This window comes from Chelonia mydas, chromosome 1 (assembly GCF_015237465.2).
Source record: "Chelonia mydas isolate rCheMyd1 chromosome 1, rCheMyd1.pri.v2, whole genome shotgun sequence".
Classification (NCBI taxonomy): Eukaryota; Metazoa; Chordata; order Testudines; family Cheloniidae; genus Chelonia; species Chelonia mydas.
Genome location: NC_057849.1, coordinates 198,046,566 through 198,071,049, shown reverse-complemented (window position 1 = coordinate 198,071,049; position 24,484 = coordinate 198,046,566). Strand labels below are relative to the sequence as shown.

Here is a 24,484-nt window from a genome sequence, read left to right as displayed (position 1 = left end):
GGCTTGGGATTTTCTGCCTTGTCTGTCTGTCTGATCCGGGGACCCTCAAGCTTTGTCATACGGTGGAGTGCATTTTAATACAATGGACAGCTCCCTACACTTTCCCATTGTATAACATGGCAACAACAGCAATTCCTCCCATGGAAAAGTGACACTAGGCAAGGACTGATGTATTGTGGCTGCCTTTGATGTGATGTTAGAGAGACATGGTGGGGGAAGTAATATCTCTGATTGGACCAGCTTCTGTTGGTGAGAGAGACAAGCTTTCAAGCTTACACAGAGCTCTTCTTCAGGTCTGGGAAACTAATTCAAAGTGTCATTGCTAAATACAAGGGTCGAACAGATTGTTTAGCATAAGTAGTTAACACACATTTCAAGGGACCACTCAAGATGAAGTGGCCCATGTGATGTGGCAACTGTATATGAAGGAAGAGGAGCCAGCACCACATGACCAGCCCATTCTCTGCACATCACTGTTTAGTGCTTCACAGAGTACCAGTGTTCCATGGTTCATAATCTGAGAACCTCTGAACTATATCTGTCTGTCTGTCTATCTGAGTGCCTCAATAATCCCACTAACAGCCTCAGTCTCTTATACCAGCTCTTGGTGAGGCTATTTGCTACTAAAGTATATTCTCTGGATGGATTCATCTGAAAGGGTCGGGACACAACAAGCTCTTCTGAGTAGTTTTCCCAATCAACACCAACTCCTCACTTAACCTCTTTCTCTCAGTATCTTGTTTTATTGTCTTACACACTGTTGCTTGCTTTCTTCATCTCTGTTCCTCCTCCTCTTATTCTCTGTCAGCAGCTCCCTCCTTTCTCTTCTGCTGCTTTTCTCATTCCCTTATATTTTCCCTCTTTCTTATTCTCCCGTGGTCCTTTCTCTCTTACACTCATTCTCATGTCTCCTTTTTTCATTCCCTTTTTCTGTGTCTTCATTTCTTCCTTCCTTCTCCACTCTTTCCCTCCCTTTATTCCTCCCTGTCTTTCACTCCCTCTCTTTGCAGCCCCCTGTGTGAGCAAGTCTTCATTGCCTGAAATTTTCTCAGAATATTCTGCCAATACTCTCTGAAAAATACAGACTGCAGGTGAATTTGACATTTTAATGCAGTTAATGCTCCCCCACTCCCCCCTTCTGAAATTGAAAACTGCTGACATTAGTGGCATAAAACCCCACCAAGGTATTGACATCACCTATAAGCCAGGAAGTTGTTTTAATCAAACCCAGCATCCTATCTGGATGCTGGACTCAGAATTACAAGGCCAGCAGTTCTGAGAAATAAGTGGTTGGGGGAAAGGGAGGTGAAAAACACACTTTCTTTAATGTTATGTCAATGCCTTATGGGCATGAGTTGCAGTTTTTTCCAGAGTCCTTATCTAAAGATAGTGCTCAGCAGAACCAATGTTGGGCTCTTGGGTGACAAAGGGTTAAAAGGTCACTTGATCTGATGAGTCATATACTATACATTAATAGGAGGCAGGGGTGGGATATCATGTCCTCAATCCCCTGGGCACAGCTGATGGTGGCTCACTGATGCTAGGGCCAGCTGGGAGGCCAATTTGAACCTTATTAAAGCATCCCAGGTTAGGGGCTCACAAGAATATCCGTTATGTGGCTTGGAGAACAATGAAACATGGAAGTAAAAGAAGGCATATGGAGTGCATTCACCACCACAGGTACGAGCTATTTGTCAGTCATTGACTTATGCATTCCCCTTCTCCTGTCCTCCCACTGGGAAAGTTTCCACAGTTCTGGATCCAATGCCATAGTCTTTGCCAGAGTCTGACTAGTATCCACATAGGAGCAAAGTATTGGCACGTCATCGTAGCTACTTCTAGGAGCAATGCTGATGAAAAGGAGAAGAACCTGCAGGAAGGGAAAGGTAACTGGAATCTACACGGCATAATGGCAGATAGACCTAAATTCTCTGTTCTGCCAGGACATAAAAGTGGCCCATCTAGCCCAATATCCTGCCTACAACAGTGGCTGATGTGTGATGCATCAAAGGGTGATGTAAAATGCTTATAAAACACCAATTGTGCCATACTATACCATGAGGGGCAAGGGAAGATTTCTGTCTCCAGCTGCTGATGAGATTATGCTCTGAAGCATGAGGATTGATAGCCCTTGTCACTATTAGGCCAGCTAATATAGCTGCAGATGCTACATTTAATCATATAAACTACGCAGTACAGTTGCGGAACAAGGCCCCCTGGCCTACAGCATTGGGGAAGCAACTGGAGCAGATTCTTCAGGAGCAGGGGGAGGGAGAAATGGAATTGAATGTAGGTGTGTGTATTTAAGAAAGCAAGGTAGGGGGAATCCACTGTGCCTAAGATTCAGTGTGTGTAGGGAAGATCCTGTGTGTGAGAGAGACAGACAGACAGACACACACAGAGCCAGCTTGTGTGGGAGGGGGAGGATCGGGAATGATCCAGTGTTCGTGTGTGTTTGAGAGAGAGAGAGAGTGCTTGTTCATCTTTGAAGATTTCCTCTGATCCGATTGGACCCAGTGAAACCCTCATGAGGCCTGCCATGGCACCCAGAGAGCAAATAGAATAAGATCAACCAGCGCATCTGGGAATCTTTGGCGCTGTCCATGGTGCTGAACAAATGATAACCCAGCTTTAGCTGCTGGGCGAGAATGGCCGGAGCACAATCTATTGTCTTTGCCCCAGTTACTGATGAACAGCAAGGCCTCAGCGTTCTTGTGAGGGGAGGGTCCAGCCACATTTTAGTACAAACTTTACCCTGAAAAGAGCAACAAGTTGATCTTTTCCTGTGGACCAACAATTTCCTGATTGGTTTTCTTTCCTGTTCAATCCATTTGGAGGCTAAAGCCAGCGCTTCGGTGGTCCTTTTAGAAATGAGTGCTCTGCACACCGGGGCCTTTTGAGATCATAATGATAGCAAACCTTTTTAGGGGCCACTGTGCTGGCACTAGTGCACTACCCTTCACTTGCTATCCAGAGGCCGTTGAGCCTTGAATCTATTATTTGAACCTTTTTTCTTCACACCTGGAAACTGGGCTTACTCTGGCTGCCTCTGTGTGTGCCCCCTTTACTGCATTGCACATCAAAATGAAGCTCATGCATCTTTCTCTGCATGCCTGTGGGATTGTGTGGATGTGGGGCAATGTGACTCTTGGGAATATTGGATTAAATTGGTACTTTAAATTGCAGGCCTCACTACAGCATGAAAACTCACTTCCTTTTTCCTTCATTCATGCACCCTCCCTCTTATACATATACATAACTGCTCACACATGCTCAGACTTTCACACGACTACTGTAACTCACATGCATGCAGTTTCTCATAGATACATGCCCTTATGCTTTCATACTCTCACACCCTCTCACCTCCCCCCTCCACACTCATTTGTACACACATTGCCACTCACGCTCCTCTTCCCATGCTCACTGTCACATACATACTTTAACATTCACTGTCACACAAGAAAGGGTAGGAAAAAATGGTCAGTTTTCACAATGGGGAGAGGTAAATAGTGGTGTTCCCCAAGGTTCTGTTTTGGGAGTTGTGCTGTTGAATATATTCATAAACGATTGGGGAAAAGGGGATGTACAGTGAGATGGCAAAATTTGCAGATGATACAAAATTACTTAAGATAGTTAAGTCCAAAGCTGACTGTGAAGAGTTACAAAGGGATCTCACTAATCTGGGTGACTAGGCAAGAAATTGGCAGATGAAATTCAATGCTGATAAATGCAAAGTAATGCATACTGGAAAACATAATCCCAACTATACATACAAGATGATGGGATCTAAATGAGCTGTTACCAGTCAAGAAAGAGATCTTGGGGTTATTGTGGATAGTTCTCTGAAAACATCCACTCACTGAGGAGCAGCAGTCAAAAAAGCGAACAATGTTTGGAACCGTTAGGAAAGGGATAGATAATAAAACTGAAAAAATCATATGCCATTATATGAATCCATGCTATACCCACACCATGAATACTGCGTGCAGATGCGGTCGCCCCATCTCAAAAAAGATCTATTGAATTGGAAACGGTGCAGAGAAAGGGGCCCAAAAGGAATAGGACTACACAACAACTTCCATAGGAGAAGAGAGAAAAAAGACGGGGACTGTTCATCTTAGAAAAGAGGCAGCTAAGCGGGGGATATGGTGAAAGTGTATAAAACTATGACTGGTGTGGAGAAAGTGAATCAGGAAGTGTTAGTTCCCCGGGGGAAATACCCCTTCACACGAACCATTAATGAAATTAATAGGCAGTGGGTTTAAAGCAATAAGGAAGTATTTCTTCACACAATGCACAGTCAACCTGTGGAGCTAGTTGCCAGGGGATGTTGGGAACGGCAAAAGTATAACTGGGCTAAAAAAATTAGATAAGTTTGTGGAGGACAGGTCCATCAGTGCCTATTAGCCAAGATTGTCAGGGGCACAACACCATACTTCAGGTGTCCCTAAACCTCTGACTCTAGAAGGTGGGACTGGATGACAGGGAATGGATCACTTGATAAATTGTCCTGTTCTGTTCATTCCCTATGAAGCATCTGGCACCAGCTCCTGGGGGAAGACAAGATACTGGGCTAGATGGACCATTGGTGTGACCCAGTATAGCCATTCTTGTGTTCATATATGTTCTCTCTCACACATACACACCTGCATCAACACCCACTTCCTCACCACAAACTTATACACACAGCCCTTCACTCAAACACGTACACTTGAGCACTCTTCTGTGCATTTTCTCACACATCCACCCAAACCTTCACACTCACCTCCAAACCGTACTCACCCATACATCTGCTCTCACTTACTTACATATGTGTTAGTTCTCTTGCATTCTGTCTCTCTCTCTCTCTTTCACACACACACACACTTGAGGCCTTTTCTGGTTTATCTCGCTCCCTTGTTTGTTCCCTCAAACACACAGCTGCAATCAAGATGTCCAGAACAGAACTGGAGTGCATCAGGTCCATTAACAAAGACAGTAGGAACCTCCCTATTCTGTAACCTCTCTCACACCCTGATAATACAGTCACCCAGGGACTAGTTTGAAGTGTAAAGTCAGCCATGGTTGCCAGTTTGTTGTTTGTATTTAACAGTCGTGTGAGGGAAAGCCCGTCCCAACACAGGGTCTTTTAAATGAAGTGACTTATCAAGTGAGTGACTGTGGCAGGGATCTGAGAGGCAGTAAATTTAGCAGCTCTCACTTCCCCTGACAGCCTGTCATGCACTTGAAACATAAATAGTGGTGGAGACAAATCACCGCTGTTTTCCTATTAAGCTTTGCCCCACTGGCCTCCTGGCTTGCAAGCATCATATCCACCCAGCCTGCTGGCATGCCTCATCTTAGGGATGGATGTGCCTCCCCCATGTCGGCTAAGGGAGAAGAAGGAAGGGAATTATTGTGCTGTTATTTCCTCAAGTGTCCTTGGTCTCTTGGAACTTTTCATCAGATGATGGATTTCTACCCCAGAGCTGTTGCCTCCTGGCCCCTCCTTCCTCTCAACAAAGTTGGGAGAAGCAGGATCTTTTCCCTTCTCATTTATACATGCTAGCCTTAACTTCTTCCCCAGCTCCCACTGTCATGCCCTGCCAGGTCACATTAAAGGACTATACCAACCATCCACTTTAATAAAGGAATTAAGAAGAGATTTTCAAACGCACCTAAGTGATTTAAGAACATAAATCTTATTGAAAGTCATCGGAACTTGTGATCCTAAGTCACGTAGATGCTCTTGAAAATCCCACTCTAAAGCCCTAATTGTTATTTAACTGCTTAATAAAATGTGTCTCCGGAGTTTTTGTTAACCCTTAGAGCAGTGAGCCTGGGACCCCTCCCCATTCGAGTTCATTACTGAGGCAGTGGGGACAAGCAGACTAACCCCATTCCTCTTCTTCCCCTTTCCCAGATCTCTCATCAGTTCTGTTCCCTCCTCCCCACTCCTCAAGGAAAATGAAATCATACCACGCATGAATAGAGCCTGATCTGTGCCGGCCAATTTTGTGCCACTGGTATATTAGCACTAGCAAAACTTCCACTGCTACACCAGGAAAAAAACATAACAAAACTCCCAACTCCCATAGGAACTTCATAACGAGGACAACAGTTTCTTCCAAACTGATTTTTAACAGGTTCTCAGGCCAGTTCCATTGGGCTGTCTAGAGCTCCTGTATCCACATGATAACTAGCTCATGCCAGAACAAATTGCTTGTCTTCTTAGTAGAGACACCTGCTTGTTCCAGATGAAACTTCTGGGCTCACCTGACTGAGTGATTTTCATTGTTTCCCTTCTGTTTTATCTCTCCCTAAACTTCTTCATTTTCTTCTGCCTCTCTCTCCTCTTCTTTGTTTTTCTTTTTATTTATTTTCCTCTCTTCCTCAGCCTTCTAGTTTGGTCTGCATCCCCTTTCTGGTTTTGATTTGCCCCTTTCAAGTCCCTTAATATCTTCTCTCGCTTTTTATTTCCTTCTACATCCTTTTGCTCTTTCGCTTTCAGAAATACTCTTTTCTTCCCTCACCTCTTCTTGCTGATACATTCTGTATTTGTGTGTCTGTCCATGTCTCCATGCCACACACTTTTTCTTCTGTGCTCTCACTTGTCCTCCCTTTCTAATACATTTCCTCACTGACTACTCCTCTTTCTCTGCCCTTCAGGAAAGTCTTGTCACTGTCCCCATGGCCCTGATTTTCAGAAGTGCTGAGAACTCCACTTGAAGTCAATGGGAAGAACATGTGCTCACTACCACTCAAAATCAGGACCTCTTGTTCTTCAATGTTTGTCTTCCCTCTACTATTCTTCAAGAAACAAGCTGCCACACCCAGCCTGCAAGAAACCCTTATGTTATTAACTTGCCAAGTGGGGTTATTTTAAAGGACCTCAACTCAAAACATCCCATTTGCTGCTTAAAGGACATGTTCCCCCTTGACAAGCAGTGCAAGGCAAATTTAGGAGCTGCTTTGTTCTTTGAAAATAAAAGGATTCTAAGAGCAGTGGAATTAATCACACTGGACCACATGAAAATGGTCTGTCTAGACCTCTGTCACATCTCCAGCACTGACCAGTACCAGATGCAGGGGAAGATGTCTGACCCCATATTGGACATAACTGAGAAATATTGCACCATAGATTTTGGTCAGTGGAAATACAGACAAAAGCAGCATTCAGGAAGTTAATCTTTCCACACAAATACCCCATAAATATCACCACCATGCCACACAACAAGTTGACAAATTTGTGAGAGGCAACCGTAGCTGAGGGATAGCTTGACCATACTACCACTGTTTAAAACTAGAGCTTTGCAAAAGGTCCATAGCAAGAGCTAAAGCAAAATGGAAATCTCAGGGCTTCTGGTTTCTGATGTGAACTCAATATTCAGACCAGCTTACCTGAAAATAGGGAAGAGCCCACTTCCCCTGTCCACTTGCCCTATGTAGGAGTGCAACCCCATAATTCCTCTTCTGGGACAAATCACGTTGGCTTCCTTCAATCTTCACTGTGCCCTGTGCCTTCCCAGAGCTGCATATCCCAGAGCCTTGTTCAGTAGGGAAGAACATGCCTTTAAACTACAAAGTGACAGTAGAGTGAGTGCTTTGTCTAGAATGGGACTACTCAGAGGGAAAGGAGTGTATGAGGTCAAGCGAGAGTAACTGAGCTGACAGAGTCACCAGGGAGCGAAATGGCCAGCTGGGTTGTTATATTTTAATTGCCTTTCAAAGGCTTCACCATCATGCAACAAACCCCTGTTCCCCAAGCAGTCTCAGATTCTTTTACCTTCTCTGCGTAACATTGGTAGCAAACACCAGTTGATTTTTTTTCCATTCCTACTGCAGAAGGCGACCGCTGGTCCTTCCCCTCCGCCTGCGTGGGGGTGTCACTAACAAGAGGGAGAGGGTACCTCTCCCTACAGAGCTGATCACACCACAGAGAGAGAAATGTGCTCCATTCAACCCAGCTAATCATCCCCACCCTCAGGCAGGTGGGAAAAGCTCTAGGATCCTTTGTCAGACCTGAAAGTTTTTAACCTCCTTTTCTGTTGCTGCTCCAAAGGGAACCTCTGAGCCCCAAGGAACTTCCCAACTTCACCCTTCTTATCTCCCACCCTTTACCACAAAGGCCTTCTGCTGCCATGATAATCCTTGTGACTCATGAGGGCTCCCACGCATCAGGTTAAAGTACCCCCCTACACAAAAAGGAACCAGAGCACACAAATTTGGGGGTGTGCTGAAAGCATGAAGTTTTGTGTTGATGTCATGAGGCTCGTGTCGTGATGCCGACATTTCCCTTGCGGCATTGCGAGGTTGTGATGTTTGGTGGTGATGCTAGGATGAAACGTGTGTTGCTTCAGGTAATGTTTGGAGGGCCCAATGTCGGGGTGTTTATGGTGTGACACAGTGCCATTTGTGTGACACACTGACTGGGGCACATGGCATTTCTTCCCTCCGCTGGCTGGAATGCCAGACCTGCGCAGGTGTGTGTGTGACTATAGTTCTCTGTAGAGGATATTTGAAGATCTGAAAAAAGAGAGGCTGGTTATTCAGAGAAGCTGTGAGTCCTCCTGCTGCTACATCAGGAGATAGAGGTCAATGTGTTCTGAAATAAAGAGGCTATAATTCTCTGTAGCTATATGTCTGGTACTCAGCTGGCAGTGGGTGTTCTCCACAGCTGCAGAGTTATGAGTTGGTGTGGGACAGACTGAAGCTTGCCATGTCGTCTGACACCAAAGGACACTGTGCTTCTCTGAGAGTTCAGAATTTCCATTCAGCCTGGGACACAGATGCCAGGGAAGCCCCAGAATGTAGTGAATATTGATTGGCATCAAAGCAAAGGAATTACTCAGTCCTACCAACCTTCGGCAGCAGCTAGAAGGGGTAGTGCCTGTTGTGTCCATCCACCAAAGACTTTGGAGCACTGCTGGGTGAGTTTATTACCTGGGTACACATAAGGGGGCTATCTCACAAGGTATTGTTATATTAGCAAGCAGTCTGAGTCCAGTCAGATATGTCTGACACCCTTGTCCTGTTGAAATTCAACTCCAGCTGGTACACTAACTGGTCGCACTCATTGAGTCCTGCTTCTCCTGTGCATCATGTCATCACAGCTAATCCCAATGGTGAGTGGACAAGACATTATATAATTCAGTCTGGGACTGTCACTTTCAGCCAAGAGCGTTCTGCTTAATGCAAGGTGTGTGGGCAAGGGAGAGCATCTCTAGAGAGAACTCCAGGCATTCTTAACCCAGGCCAACCCAGAAAATGTCTCAGTCAAGGCCAGCTGACTCTGTGGATGCACAAAAGGAAATGAGATGAATGATAAATTAGGTCCCTGTGAACACCAGGGGAAACCATGCCAGGGTCTTTCCTCCTGGTTTGGCTCATCCTCATTCACAAAGCCAGAGCCAGGCCTAAGTCTTCACTGGCACCATGCTAGCCTCTGGTTTTTGTGTAGTAACTACAGACCTAGGGGCATTGGAGGCATGAGGCCAACTTACACAGTAAGCAATGAAGCACAACAGAGTATGTAAACAGGGTGATTATTTCCACAGTACATTTGACCCTTCTGTTCCTATCCCTACGGCAGTTCATACTTCACTGCTCCCTTTGCACAAAGGAGCTCTCTGTATCTCTGTACTGTACTGTATCTCTCTCTCACTCTCCACTTCCGTCCGTCTTACTCACTGTCGCTGTACATCTCTCTCTTTCTCAGCAATCTCTCTACATTTTTCTCACTGTCTTTGAACATCTCACTTTCCAAATCTTGCTCTTTGTCTACATTTCTTTCTCCCAGCTTCTCTTCATCTTCCCTTTTCCCCTTCTCATCTCCATCCTTTGCTCTCCTCTCTCTCTCTCTTTTTCTTTCCCATTCTTCCAGTTTCCTCACTTTCCCTACCTCCCATGCCATGGTAACTTTCTATCTTCCCTTCTCTCAGTAGCATTGCAACACAGACTGTGCCTTTACTCCTACACCATCTGCCACTCTCCACTGATCTTTTTACCAAAAACAAGTCTCTTCAGCTAGGGGACAGATAAAAATGCCAACCTCAGAGGAATCTGCAGTGGGTTAGGAGGCGAAGGCTGATAAACAAAACCTTCAAAGTTTCAAATAAAAAAAATTCCCAGCTGGAGGTAAAACAAGAAAACAATGTCAAAGGCTCCCTTAGCTATTTTTGTTTTTCAGAAGTATGTTCCTGGGGAATGTAAGGTGCAGAGGGGGGAAGGGAGTTAGGTGAGTGAGACCTTAGACAATAAATGAAAAGTGCAGAGAGAAAAGAAACCTCAGTTCAGCATTGGAAGTCGCCACAAAAATCTTCAAATGGCATCTTTTGACGAGAAATCTTTTTATCCTCTCTGCATCTTGTTTTAGGTAGAAGGTGCCCAACATCGTCCCAGAGTCCCTTCCGCTCTCCATGCCTCACAACTACAAAAGGGGTTTGAAGAAAATAAACAAAGCAGCAGGGTTCCTGTTATGTTTCTCTGTACACAAAATGCAAACAGATACTTTCAGCAAGAATGATCTTTATTTTAGTTTAAGAACACAATACTACAAAAGAACCAAAGTCAAGTCTGGCTGAGAGAGAGCACAGTGTATGTTCCTTCTCTTGTATAGTCTGCATTGAACAGAATACAAAACGTCTGCTTAGTCTTAGAAACTTGAGGGTCCAGTACATGGTAAACCAAGGCATACCTGTTACAGTACACAGCTAAACATGACCCCATTTCCAATGTTGTCTGAATACTCTGTATATTTATAGAATGTGTGTGTACATTCCTGTGGGGGCAGGAATTTGTGAAATGACTGGTGAAGTGTGTGGAAAGGAAGAGAAGCTTTTGTGTTGCATAAGTAGGATATGTGCATATGTATATATGTAAGTGTATGGGGGGTGGCAGTGGGGGGTGGAAGAGTGGATATATGAATGTGGGGGATGTGTGAATATATATATATATATATATATATTTGTGCTTCTGTGTATTTAAATAGGCTTAAGAGGGGAGGTGTGAGGGTCAGAAGATGTGTGTGTTGGCATGAAGAGTGTGAGTGTGCTTCTGAGTGCAGGATTGTACACAGTTTTGGTGTGCGTGCATGTGTGCTCTCACAAGTGTGGTGGTGGTGTTTGTAAGCAGACTATTGTTGTGTAAACTGGGGGTTTTTTCAGCTGCTCTACCAGGTGTGGCTAGCAAGCAAAGGGAGAGCAGACCTGGCTGAAGCGAGAGTACTTTCAAAGGCTTCCATGGTCACACATCAAAGCTATCTGCAGCACATACCTGTGCAGAAGGGCCTCCACCAGCTCCCAGCTACTTCAGGCCTGGCCCTCTCCGATTCTTTCACCATTGGTTTGATTGTTAAGCCTGATGGCCACCTACTCTCTCTCTCTCTCCAGTCTCCAGAATAGGAAGCCTTATCCTGGGGCTGGCCAAAAGGAGGGGCTCCTGTTCCAGATTTATGAGGACAGATTAAAAGTGTGACAACATATGTACAGCTTGGCTAGGCAGTGTCCAAGGGGGCTGTGAGAAGAAACCAGCTACCTGTGAATTTCTGAGGAGGACAATAATCCCCAAGGGGAGAAGAGTTGCTTAGGATCAGACAAGGCAATGTAACTAGGGCTTATGGGATGGCAAGAGTAAACCTTGTTTGTCTTTGGAATAGCCGCCCCAAGGGAAGTGGTGGAAACCCTGTCACTGGGAACATTTAAACCTCAAACAGTCAAAAATCTGGTGTGAGATGGGTGAGTTTTGCCATTGACTTTAATGGGGCCGTGATTTCATTCCTTGGAGAATACGCTTCAGGGAACCCTCTTGTCCTGATGAGAGTGGACTAGATTCCTGTGAGCAGGTGTCATTTCCACCATTCTCCTAACACAGCACACACATTAGTAAACCACACCACTGGATAGTCTCCACACTTACCCCCTTCCTGTTGTCTTAACATGGACTGGACTGTAACAAACTTAAACATCCTGCCAGTGCTTGCTCCTGAGCTTCCTCCGGGAAACCTGGCAAAATATTTTCTCTTCCAGAATATTTTTCAGAGCCCCAAGGACATGTTGATTCTAGCAGGCAGGTTTAGCAGCACCCAGAGAGGCGGCAACTCTGTCAGAGGCTAGGAAGTCTTCCCCCAACCGTCCCTTCAGTTTGGTGGCCGCATTTTGACAAGCACCTGCTCAGTGCCTCCTCCAGCACCTTGTATGAAAAGTGGGTCCAACCCATTATGCTAACAAAATGAGATCAGAGCAACTGTGCCCTGGCAAATTATTTTTTAATCTTTGGTTTATTAAGATTTGCTGTGGTGGCAGATTAACATCCCCTGCTCAGCATCTAGTAATTGGGAGCTGCCAGTGCTATGATAAATGGAGTGCATTCTGACATTAGATGGGATTTTCAGGAGCACCTTAGCATTGGCCTAACGCTGCTCCCATTGAAGTCAACGGTAAAGTTTCCATTCATGTCAGTGGGAGCAGACTTAAGTCAATGGTGAGCACTTGTGAAAATCCCACCCGAAGGGCCTTGCCACTGGAATCTTGTTCCTAACTTCTTTACTTGTGCACTATTGGGAACGGTGAGCAGTGTCCCGGTGACTCCTGCAGTGCGGTAGGGTGGACCATATTCCCTCTTTGTCTAATAGTGTACACTACCCTGTCAAGGTTCCTTCCCCACTCTGAACTCTAGGGTACAGATGTGGGGACCTGCATGCAAGGCCCCCTAAGCTTATTCTTACCAGCTTAGGTTAAAAACTTCCCCAAGGTACATACTTTGCCTTGTCCTTGAACCGTATGCTGCCACCACCAAGCGTTTTAAACAAAGAACAGGGAAAGAGATGACTTAGAGACATCTTCCCCCAAAAATATCCCCCCAAGCCATATACCCCCTTTCCTGGGGAAGGCTTGATAAGAATCCTCACCAATTTGTACAGGTGAACACAGACCAAACCCTTGGATCTTAAGAACAATGGAAAATCAATCAGGTTCTTAAAAGAAGAATTTTAATTAAAGAAAAGGTAAAAGAATCACCTCTTTAAAATCAGGATCGTAAACACCTTACATGGTAATCAGATTCAAAACATAGAGAATCCCTCTAGGCAAAACCTTAAGTTACAAAAAGACACAAAAACAGGAATATACATTCCATCCAGCACAGCTCATTTTACCAGCCATTACACAAAAGAAAATCTAATGCATTTCTAGCTAGATTACTTACTAACTTTACAGGAGTTGGAAGGCTGCATTCCTGATCTGTTCACAGCAAAAGCATCACACAGACAGACCAACCCTTTGTTCCCTACCCCCACTCCAGATTTGAAAGTATCTTGTCCTCTCATTGGTCATTTTGGGTCAGTTGCCAGCTAGGTTACCTTAGCTTCTTAACCCTTTACAGGTGAAAGGGTTGTGCCTCTGGCCAGGAGGGATTTTATAGCACTGGATGCAGAAAGGTGGTTACCCTTCCCTTTATATTTATGACACGCCCCCCAGATCCCAGATAGGGTGAAACACTGGCTGTGATTTCTTCCTGGAGCTCTAGGGGAAAACAGAGTTAATAAGACACATGTATCTCTAAATATACTACTAACTGTATAAAGACTAACAATATTTTCCACATCTTAAGGACTATTTGGACCAGTTGATTCTGGAAACTTTCACGGGAGAGTGCATCAGCCACTTTGTTAGAAGCTCCTGAGATGAGTTGGATGTCGAAATCAAAATCTTGGAGAGCTAAACTCCACCGAAGAAGTTTTTTGTTATTTCCCTTGGCGGTATGAAGCCACTGTAGTGCAGCATGGTCAGTTTGCAGGTGGAAACGCCGTCCCCAAACGTATGGGCGTAGCTTTTCCAGAGCGTAGACAATGGCGTAACATTCCTTTTCACTGATTGACCAGTGGCTTTCCCTCTCAGACAGCTTCTTGCTGAGAAACACGACAGGATGGAACTCTTGATTCAGTACTTCCTGCATTAAGACTGCTCCCACACCACGCTCAGACGCATCTGTAGTTACTAGGAACTGTTTGTCAAAGTCTGGGGCCCTTAGCACAGGGTCAGACATGAGTGTCGCTTTAAGCTGGTTAAAGGCCTTCTGACACTCCTCAGTCCACTGAACTGCATTTGGTTGTTTCTTTTTGGTTAGGTCTGTCAGTGGGGCAGCGATTTGGCTGTATTGCGGTACAAATCGCTTGTAATATCCAGCCAAGGCTAAGAAGGATTGGACCTGTTTCTTTGACTTTGGGACAGGCCACTTTTGGATAGCATTCGCTTTGGCCGGTAAGGGGTTGATAGTTCCTTGACCCACCTGGTGTCCAAGGTAAGTCACTCTGTTTAGGCCTATTTGACACTTCCTAGCCTTAACAGTTAGTCCTGCCTCCCTTATGTGCTCAAAGACTTTTTGTAGATGTTCCAGGTGTTCTGCCCAGGAAATCCGAAAATATGGCCACATCGTCAAGGTAGACGACTGCATATTCTCCCAATCCTGCTAGGAGACCATCTACAAGTTTTTGGAAGGTGGCAGGTGCATTCTGCAGCCCGAAAGGGAGCACATTAAATTCATACAGCCCGACATGTGTGATGAAGGCTGACATTTCCTTGGCGGTTTCATCTAGCGGTACCTGCCAGTACCCCTTGGTTAAGTCTAAGGTAGAGATGAACTGGGCCCGTCTCAGTTTCTCCAGTAGTTCATCTGTGCGTGGCATTGTATAGTTGTCTAGGCGAGTTACAGCATTTAGCTTTCGGTAGTCCATGCAAAAACATATCTCCCCATCTGGGTTGGGAACTGGAACCACTGGAGATGCCCATGCACTGCCAGAGGGGCGGATTACACCCATCTTTAGCATATCCTGGATCTCCCGTTCTATAGCAGTTTTGGCTTGAGGAGACACCCGGTAAGGTTGGGCTCTAATTGGGTGAGCATTACCTTTGTCAATGGAGTGGTTTGCCTGTTCAGTCAGTCCTGGGGTGGCTGAGAACATCGGCGCATAGCTAGTGCACAGCTCCTTGATCTACTGTCGCTGCATACGCCCAGGGGTCATGGAGAGGCTCGCCTCTTCCACACCACCAGCACTTTTCCCTTCGTAGTAGACACCTTCAGGCCACTCAGCGTCATCTCCTCCCTGGGCTGTAAACTGACAAACCTTTAATTCTCTGGAATAAAAGGGCTTTAGAGAATTAATATGGTACACCTTAGGCTTTCGGTTGGAGGTGGGGAATGCTATGAGATAATTAACAGCTCCCAGGTGCTCTTGTACCGTGAATGGCCCTTCCCACGACGCTTCCATTTTATGGGCCTGGAGCACCTTTAAGACCATGAGCTGGTCCCCTACTTTGAAAGAACGCTCTCTGGCATGTTTATCATACCAGGCTTTTTGCTCTTTTTGAGCATCCTTTAGGTTTTCTTTAGCAAGGGCTAAAGAGGTTCGGAAGGTGTTTTGTAGGTTGGTTACAAAGTCCAGAATATTAGTTCCTGGAGAAGGTGTAAACCCCTCCCATTACTGCTTCACCAACTGTAATGGCCCCTTAACCTTGTGGCCATATACAAGTTCAAATGGTGAAAACCCTAAACTGAGATGGGGTACAGCTCTGTAGGCAAAGAACAACTGCTGCAACGCTAGGTCCCAACCATTGGAGTGCTCATTTACGAATTTACATATCATGGCCCCCAAAGTTCCATTAAACTTCTCCACCAGGCCATTTGTTTGATGATGGTAAGGGGTGGCCACCAAGTGATTCACCCCATGAGCTTCCCAAAGGCTTTCCGTAGTTCCTGCCAGGAAATTAGTTCTTGCATCTGTAAGGATGTCGGAGGGCCAACCTACCCTGGCAAAAATGTCTGCTAGTGCCTGGCACACACTTTTAGCCCTAGTGTTGCTTAGATCTACTGCTTCTGGCTATCGGGTGGCAAAATCCATGAAAGTCAGTATGTACTGCTTTCCTCTGGGTGTCTTTTTTGGAAAAGGACTTAGAATATTCACAGCTACTCACTGAAATGGAACCTCAATGATGGGGAGTGGCCAGAGAGGGGCTTTGACCCGGTCTTGGGGTTTTTCCACCCTTTGGCACACCTCACAAGACCGGACATAGGTAGAAACATCCTTGCCCATTCCCTCCCAGTGAAACGACTTTTCCAAATGGTCTTTGGTTCTGTTCACCCCAGCATGGCCACTAGGATGATTGTGGACTAAGCTTAATAGCTTTACTCGGTACTTAGTTGGAATGACCAATTGTCTCTGTGGATGCCAGTCTTCCTGGTGTCCACCAGAAAAAGTTTCCTTGTATAAAAGTCCTCTTTCTACAACAAACCTGGATCAATTAGAAGAGATGAGAGGCAGTGGGTTGCTCCGTGCTGCCGTCCAGTTCTCTGGAGGCTTTCTTCTGCTTCCTGTTCTGTCTGGAACTGTTCCCTTGATGCTGGAGACATCAGTTCCTCATTGGATTGTGGACCTGGGCTTGGTCCCTCTGGAAGCAATTCAGGTGATGGGGTTGTTTCCGTTGACTGTGAACCGCTCTCCACTGGTGCACTATGTTGGGGTTCAGGCTCCAGCTGAGCCTCTTGTGTAGGGTTATCTGCTGCTGCCGGTGCAGGTTCAGTGGGGCCCTCTGGTGTTGGGGTTGCAAGTACTGGATTCAGTGCTGGTAATGGATCTGGTGCTGGTTGTTCCGCCGGTTCCGGTTCTGGGACTGGCTCTGTCTGGATCTCTGGGACTGGATCCACTACTGATGTTGCAGACATTGGCCTGGGGTCCGGTTCCATCACCTCTGACTGGGTCCTGGTAGAAGTTTCCGGAATAGAGCTAGGTGTGACAGCTTGCTTAGTCTGGCTGCGGGTGACCATTCCCACCCTCTTGGCTAGCTTCACATGATTGGCCAAGTCCTCTCCCAACAGCATGAGGATCGGATAATCATCATAGACTGCAAAAGTCCACATTTCTGACCAGCCCTTGTATTGGACTGGCAACTTGGCTGTAGGCAAGTCAAAAGAGTTTGACTTGAAGGGTTGAATCATCACTTGGACCTCTGGGTCGATTAAATTGAGGTCCACTAAGGAAGCATGGATAGCCGACACTTGTGCTCCGGTGTCCCTCCATGCTGTGACCTTCTTCCCGCCCACACTCACAGTTTCCCTCCGCTCAGAGGGTATCTGGCAGGTATCTGGGCCTGAGGACCTCTGGTGTGATTCCTGTGCAATGAACTGTAATCTGTTGGGGTTCTTGGGGCAGTTGGCCTTTACATGCCCCAGCTCGTTACATTTAAAACATCATCCAGCTGACAGGTCACTGGGGCGAGGTGTGTTGCTGGAGAATGGTGTGGCGGGACGATAAAGTGTCTGGAGTGTTCCTTGGTGTGTAGTTGGGGCCTTGGGCTGCCCCCAGTAGTAGGGTGTGGTCTGAGGGTGTCCCTTCTGGTATCCGCTCCAACTGCAACCAGAATTGTTCCTCTCTCCTGCCTCCATCCGTTTTGTTCTGGTTTGACCCACCTCTCTGGTGTTCTGGGATTGCTCGTATTGATCAGAATAAGAAGCCAGACTTTCTGCTGAGTCCATTTTCTTATCCCATAAACACTGTTTTATATCCTCCTTGGACATATTCAGGTATTGCTCCTGAGTCATCAAATCACTCATTCCTTCAGTGCTAGTTAAACCCCTTCCTTTGAACCATTTATCTAACAGATCCTTCATCTGGTTTATATAAGCCACATTACTTAGTCCAGGTCCTCTCTTCAGGGCTCTTAATTTTACTCTGTAAGTTTCAGGTGTAACTTGAAATTGCTTTAAAACCAAATCCTTGAATTTATTATAGTCAGAAGCCTCCTCAATAGGCATCTTATTGAATACGTCCAGAGCTCTTCCAGTCAATTTTGTGACCACTGTGGTCATCTTGTGAGCTTCAGGAATTTGATGGAGTGTGCACAGTCTCTCAAAGGTGAGAAAATATTCAGCAATATCACTGGATTCATCATACTGTGGACATAGTCGCTCCCATTTGTGGATTGTTGGGGAAGGATTGTTAGGGTTATTTGGTATATTCTGCTGAGCCTTTGCCTTCTCATCTCCAATGCATGCTTCCTCTCTTTTTCCCTCTTCTCCTTTTCTTTTTCCTCCATTTCTCTCCTGTGGGCAGCCTCCATTTCTTTTTCTTTTGCCTCCAGTTCCATCTTTCTGAGTTCTACCCGTCTTTCATGTTCCTTTTGTTTTTCCTCAGCTTCAAAGCTGGCTAATTCCAACTGCTGTTGAACAGTGCAGTCTGTCATCCTAACCTCTCTGTTTTTAACTAACTTTACACCCGAGAGTTAGAAAGAAAACAGGTCAGGTGCCAGCGAGGTTAGCTGAGCTTCTTAACCCTTTACAGGTGAAAGGGTTTTGCCTCTGGCCAGGAGGAATTTTATAGCACTGTATACAGAAAGCTGGTTACCCTTCCCTTTATATTTATGACACACCTCCACAAAAGCAGGTCATGCAGCAGAGCACTAGCTCTTTCTGCATCCATGCTAGTAGGTTCTGAAAATAAAATGCAGACTTACACAAAAGCAGATAATGGTTTGGGAAACCGTGGTTAGATTCAAATTCATCGGAAATCTGGGAGCATTTGGATCTGGGTTTTGGGTCTGAATAGAAGAGGAAAGCTTATCCACTGCGGAAGAGTTCATTCACCCGTGTGTGGAGTGGCTGCTCCCCTTTGAATACCGAGTTGCCCTGTCTGTGGATGATTTTACACATTGGGGGATTTTGACGAGTGCAAGAAAAACAAGAACTAGGAGTGGTAGTGCAAGAGAGAGAATCCTGAGCAGAGATTTATCAGTCCCCAAAGTCCCTATCCCTGACGCAAAGCAAAGAGAATCTGGCTGGCGCCCTGTGTTCATCCTCCATTGTGTTTGGCTAATCTGACCTGGCTAACTTGCTTTGGCTAATACGCTACAGGAAACATATGCCTGTGCTCTGGGATAGTTCTGCCACTCTAGGGAATATCACTGGAACTGGAACCCCTGAGAGTGGGCCTAGCTACTGCTGCCACTCCGGACTTTGTGAGCCAGGGACTAATGCCCAGTCCACACAGACAGTGTTTGAAGCATATCCAGGAAGTCAGGGTTGGAGTTTCAGAGGAGCTGCCCACCCACAGATGGGGTCAGACTTTGAAAAGAGCTCAAATGCCATTCAGCCACGTCAATGAAAAGGCCAGATTTTCAAAAGATCTCAGCCCTCATTAGCCCCCATTGACAACAACGATATCTTCTGGGCACTGAGCTATTCTGAACATCTGACCAGTATGATTTAAAAGTGAGATTAGAATTGGATTTTTTGTTTTTGGCTTGGGTTTGTTTGCCTGTGCTATCCCGTTTGCAAACATTGCTGCAGCCATGCTCCAGAGCAGTGTTTGTACCCTGTTAAGACAGGAAAATACTCTCCCATCATGGTTTTGCCCAACATTGCTCACAATCCTTCTAGGGAGAGTCCAAGCTTGGGTTCCAGAGTGATAGTGTAGATACGATACGGATCACATAGTGATAGTGATAGTGTAGATACGATATGGATAGTGTTAAATCCTAACACTGTACACTTCTATTGCACCTCCATCCAAGGATCTCAATGTGCTTTCCATAGGTTGACCTCACAACCTTCCTTGGAGGGGGTATTATTAGCCACAGTTTGCAGATGGAGAAACTGAAGAATGGAGAGCTAGGGTTTGCAGTGATTATTGGTCTCTATGGCTCATTTTTACTTTCCAAAAGCTGGTACTTCTCAGTGTGGAGGTGTTTCCAGGAAACTTAGTCTTGTCAAGGGTGGTTTGGCTTGGAGGTTTGCGTTTTCAGAGACGGAAAACAATTCCACAACTTTTCATGGTCAGGGGGCTACAATATGTCCCAATTTATGACGGTCATAACTACCATAGAGCCAATTATAATCTGTCTGCCCTCCCTGGGTTTTCAAATACCTAGTCATTAAACTAATTTTGTCCTCACAAGTTGGAGATTTTGCTTCTACGAATGTGTCTGATTCTGGCCACAAGGCTCAGTTTGGGCCAGTTTGTGGTGTTTGGCATTTGGCAGTCCTTTCACCCATCCTTTTGGTTCTCTAGAATCTAAGCTTTCATTTAAAAAAAAAGTCTGTAACTGCTGTGGTTGCTGAGATAGCCTCTAAGTAGCCCCCATCTGTCATTGTTTCATGGATACTTGTGCCATGATCATTCACAGGTTACAACCAAAGAGAGGGCTGCTAAAGTCGACATCACCTAACAACATCCTGCTGTGTATTTTTCTTCTCCTAGGAAGAGAATTTGAAGGCGAGGAAGAGTACCTGGAGATCCTAGGGATCACACGGGAGCAATCTGGCAAGTACGAGTGCAAAGCCGCCAATGAAGTTTCCTCGGCAGATGTCAAGCAAGTCCGGGTCACTGTGAACTGTGAGTATATTTGAACCAGATGGGGTTGGGCTCCCATACCATGGTGATGGCAGGAAGAGGAGAACATCCTGGCATCCCCATAACCTGGGCCCTATTTCTTTTCAAAGGAAACATGATGGGAATTTCTACTGTTGGACATGCATGCCCTAAAATCAGAGAGACTCACCTGAGAGCAGACCTTATTCCTTAGACTTGGTGAATGATGTAAAAAAAGTATCTGTGAGGTTCCCCTTTCCCTCCCACTATAAGGGCCAGCACAGTCCATGTTTAGCCACTGACATTCAGGAGAACAGTACCATGAACAAAAAGAACAAGGAGTACTTGTGGCACCTTAGAGACTAACAAATTTATTTGAGCATAAGCTTTAGTGGGCTAAAACCCACTTCATCGGATGCATGCAGTGGAAAATACAGTAGGAAGATAGATATATATATACACAGAGAACATGAAAAAATGGGTGTTGCCATACACACTATAACGAGAGTGATCAATTAAGGTGAGCTATTATCAGCAGGAGAAAAAAACCCTTTTGTAGTGATAATCAGGATGGCCCATTTCCAAAAGTTGACAAGAAGGTATGAGTAACAGTAGGGGGAAAAAATAAGCAAGGGGAAATAGTTTTACTTTGTGTAATGACCAATCCACTCCCAGTCTTTATTCAAGCCTAAGTTAATTGTATCCAGTTTGCAAATTAATTCCAATTTAGCAGTCACTCATTGGAGTCTGTTTTTGAAGTTTTTTGTTGAAGATTTGCAACTTTTAGGTCTGTAATCGAGTGACCAAAGAGAATGAAGTGTTCTCCAACTGGTTTTTGAATGTTATAATTCTTGACGTCTGATTTGTGTCCATTTATTCTTTTACGTAGAGACTGTCTGGTTTGGCCAATGTACATGGCAGAGGGACATTGCTAGCACATGATGGCATATATCATATTGGTAGATGTGCAGGTGAACAAGCCTCTGATAGTGTGGCTGATGTGATTAGGTCCTATGATGGTGTCCCATCACCTAACAACAGATACGTAGATACCTGCACATCTACCAATGTGATATATGCCATCATGTGCCAGCAATGCCCCTCTGCCATATACATTGGCCAAACTTCCTGCCCACATATCACACAGTTAATAAATAGTTCATAATCCTAGCCATATGGTGCTCTTTTTAGCAAGCTAGTCTAACACATGATTCAGCCCCAGTGCATGGTTAGGCATGTGGTTACTTAAATTAAATGTATGCCCCAGATAAAAAGAAATAGTAAGAGGACCAAAAAAAAATGCCACCATGGTTAAACAATAGAGTAAAAGAGGTGATTAGAGGCAAAAAGGCATCCTTTGAAAATTGGAAGTCAGATCTGACTGAGAATAATAGAGAGGAGCATCTGGCAAGTCATGTGTAAGAAGTGTAATTAGTTAGGCCAAAAATAAATTTGAAAAGCAACTAATAAAAGACACAAAAACCAACAGCAAAAAAAAAAGTACTTCAGAAGTAGGAAGCCTGCCAAACAATCAGTGGGGCCACTGGACAATCAAGGTGCTAAAGGAGCACTCAAGAAAGACAAGGCTGTTGCGGAGAAGCTAAATGAATTCTTTGTATCAGTTTTCAGTGCAGAGGATGTGAGGGAGATTCCCACACCTGAGCCATTCTTTTTAGGTGAGGAATATCTGAGGAACTGTCCCAGATTGAGATATCAGTAGCAGAGTTTTTAGAACAAATTGACAAATTAAATAGCAGTTAGACATCAGGACCAGATAGTATTCACCCAAGAGTTCTGACGGAACTCCGATATGAAATTGCAGAACTGTTAACTGTGGTATGTAACCTATCACTCAAATCAGCCTCTGTACCAAAGGACTGGAGGGTAGCTAATGTAACACCCATTTTTTAAAAAGACTTCAGAGGCGATCCTGGCAATCACAGACTGGTAAGTCTAACTTTAGTAGCAAGCAAATTGATTGGAACTATACTAAAGAAAAGAATTATCAGACACATAGATGAACACAATTTGTTGATGAAGAGTCGACACAACTTTTGTAAAGGGAAATCATGCCCCACTTATCTCTTAGAATTCTTTCAGGGGATCAACGAACATGTGGACAAGGGTGATCCAGTTGATACAGTGTACTTAGACTTTCAGAAAGCCTCTGACAAGGTCCATCATCAAAGTCTTGTAAGCAAAATAGGCAGTCATGGGATAGGAGGAAAGCTCCTTTCATGGATGAGAAACTGGTAAAAGACAGGAAACAAATGGTAGGAATAAATGGTCAGTTTTCATAATGTAGAGAGGTAAATAGCAAAGTCCCTCAAAGACATGTATTGGGACTAGTGCTGTGCAACATATTCATAAATGATTTGGAAAAGGGGGTAGACACTGAAGTGGCAAAGTTTGCAGATGACACAAAATTACTCAAGATGGATAAATTCAAAACTGACTGCAAAGAGTTACAAAGGGATCTCACAGAACTGGGTGACTGGGCAACAAAATGGCAGATGAAATTTAGTGTTGATAAGTGCAAAGTATTGTACCATGGAAAACATAATCCCAACTATACATACAAAATTATGGGGCCTAAATTAGCTGTTACCACTCAAGAAAGAGATCTTGGAGTCATTGTGGATAGTTCTCTGAAAACATCTGTTCAATGTGCAGTGATTAATAAGACTGGGACTTTTCAGCTTGGAAAAGAGATGACTAAAGGGGGATAGGATAGAGGTCTATAAAATCATGACTGGTGTGGAGAAAGTACATAAGGAAGTGTTATTTACTCCTTCTCATAACACACAAACTTGGGGTCACCAAATGAAATTAATAGACAGTAGATTTAAAACAAACAAAAGGAAGTATTTCTTCACACAACACACAGCCAACCTGTGGAACTTTTTGCCAGAGGATGTTGTGAAGGCCAAAACTATAAGAGTTCAAAAAAGAACTAGATAAATTCATGGAGGATAGGTCCATCAATGGCTATTAGCCAGGATGGGCAGGGATGGTGTCCCTAGCCGATGTTTGCCAGAAGCTGGGAGTGGGCAACAGGGGATAGATCACTTGATGATTACCTGTTGTGTTCATTCCCTCTGGGGCACCTGGCATTGACCTCTGTCAGAAGATAGGATACAGGGCTAGATGGACCTTTGGTCTGACCGAGTATCACCGTTCTTATGTTCTTATGTGGCAGTCAAAAAAAGCTAACAATGTTAGGAACCGTTGGGAAAGGGATAGATAATAAGAAAATATCATAATGTCATTATATAAATCCATGGTACGTCCATACCTTGAATACTGCATAAGGTTCTCACAACCCCAGAGATATATTAGACTTGGAAAAAGTAGAGAGAAAGGCAACAAAAACGGTTGGGGTATAGAACATTTTCCATATGAGGAGCAATTAAAAAGACTGAGACTATTCAGTTTAGAAAAGAGACGACTAAGGGGGGATATGATAGAGGTCTATAAAATCATGACTGGTGTGGAGAAAGTGAATAGGAAAGTATTTATCCCTTCACATAACACAAGAACTAGTGGACACCTAATAAAATTAACAGGCAGCAGGTTTCAAACAAACATAAGGAAGTACTTCTTCACACAACTCACAGTTAATCTGTGGAGTTGGTTGCCAGAGGATGTTGTGAAGGCCAAAAGTATAACTGGGTTCTAAAAAGAGTAAATAAGTTCATGGAGGACAGGTCCATCAATGGCAATTAGCCAAGCTGGTCACGGATACAACCCCATGCTCTGGGTGTCCCTAAGCCTCTGACTGACAGATGCCGGGACTGGATGACTGGATGGATCACTCGATAATAGCCCTGTTCTGTTCATTCCTTCTGAAGCGTCAGGCACTGACCACTATCAGAAGACAGTATACTGGGCTAGATGGACCACTTGTTTGGCCCAGTATGGCCATTCTTATGCTGTTAAGTTCTTTCTTCGTTATGTGGACATACACCCCTGATAATGCTTATATATATATATAATACATGGTAGAAAATTTTCCGAGGAATGTTTTTAGGTAGGAAAATGCTCGTTTGAAAAAATCAAAACAGTCCACAGAAATGTATTGATTTATTCAGCCTTTTGACAAAAATTATCAAAGTGATTCATTTCAATATGGTACAGTCGAAATATTTT

General features: G+C 44.6%; 1 protein-coding gene across 9 annotated transcripts in view; it reads left to right on the top strand.

The window, feature by feature from the left end:
- LOC102937877 (limbic system associated membrane protein) overlaps positions 1 to 24,484 on the top strand; it is a 1,332,442-nt gene that overhangs the window by 1,259,119 nt on the left and 48,839 nt on the right. For all 9 annotated transcript variants that reach the window (XR_005226814.2, XM_037909177.1, XM_043538686.1 and 6 more), the window contains one exon: positions 20,225 to 20,359. Coding sequence is in view for 8 of the 9 variants with exons in the window: in XM_037909177.1 (XP_037765105.1) it covers positions 20,225 to 20,359 (135 nt within the window). In the remaining variant the exon portion in view is untranslated. The remainder of the gene's footprint in view (positions 1 to 20,224; positions 20,360 to 24,484) is intronic.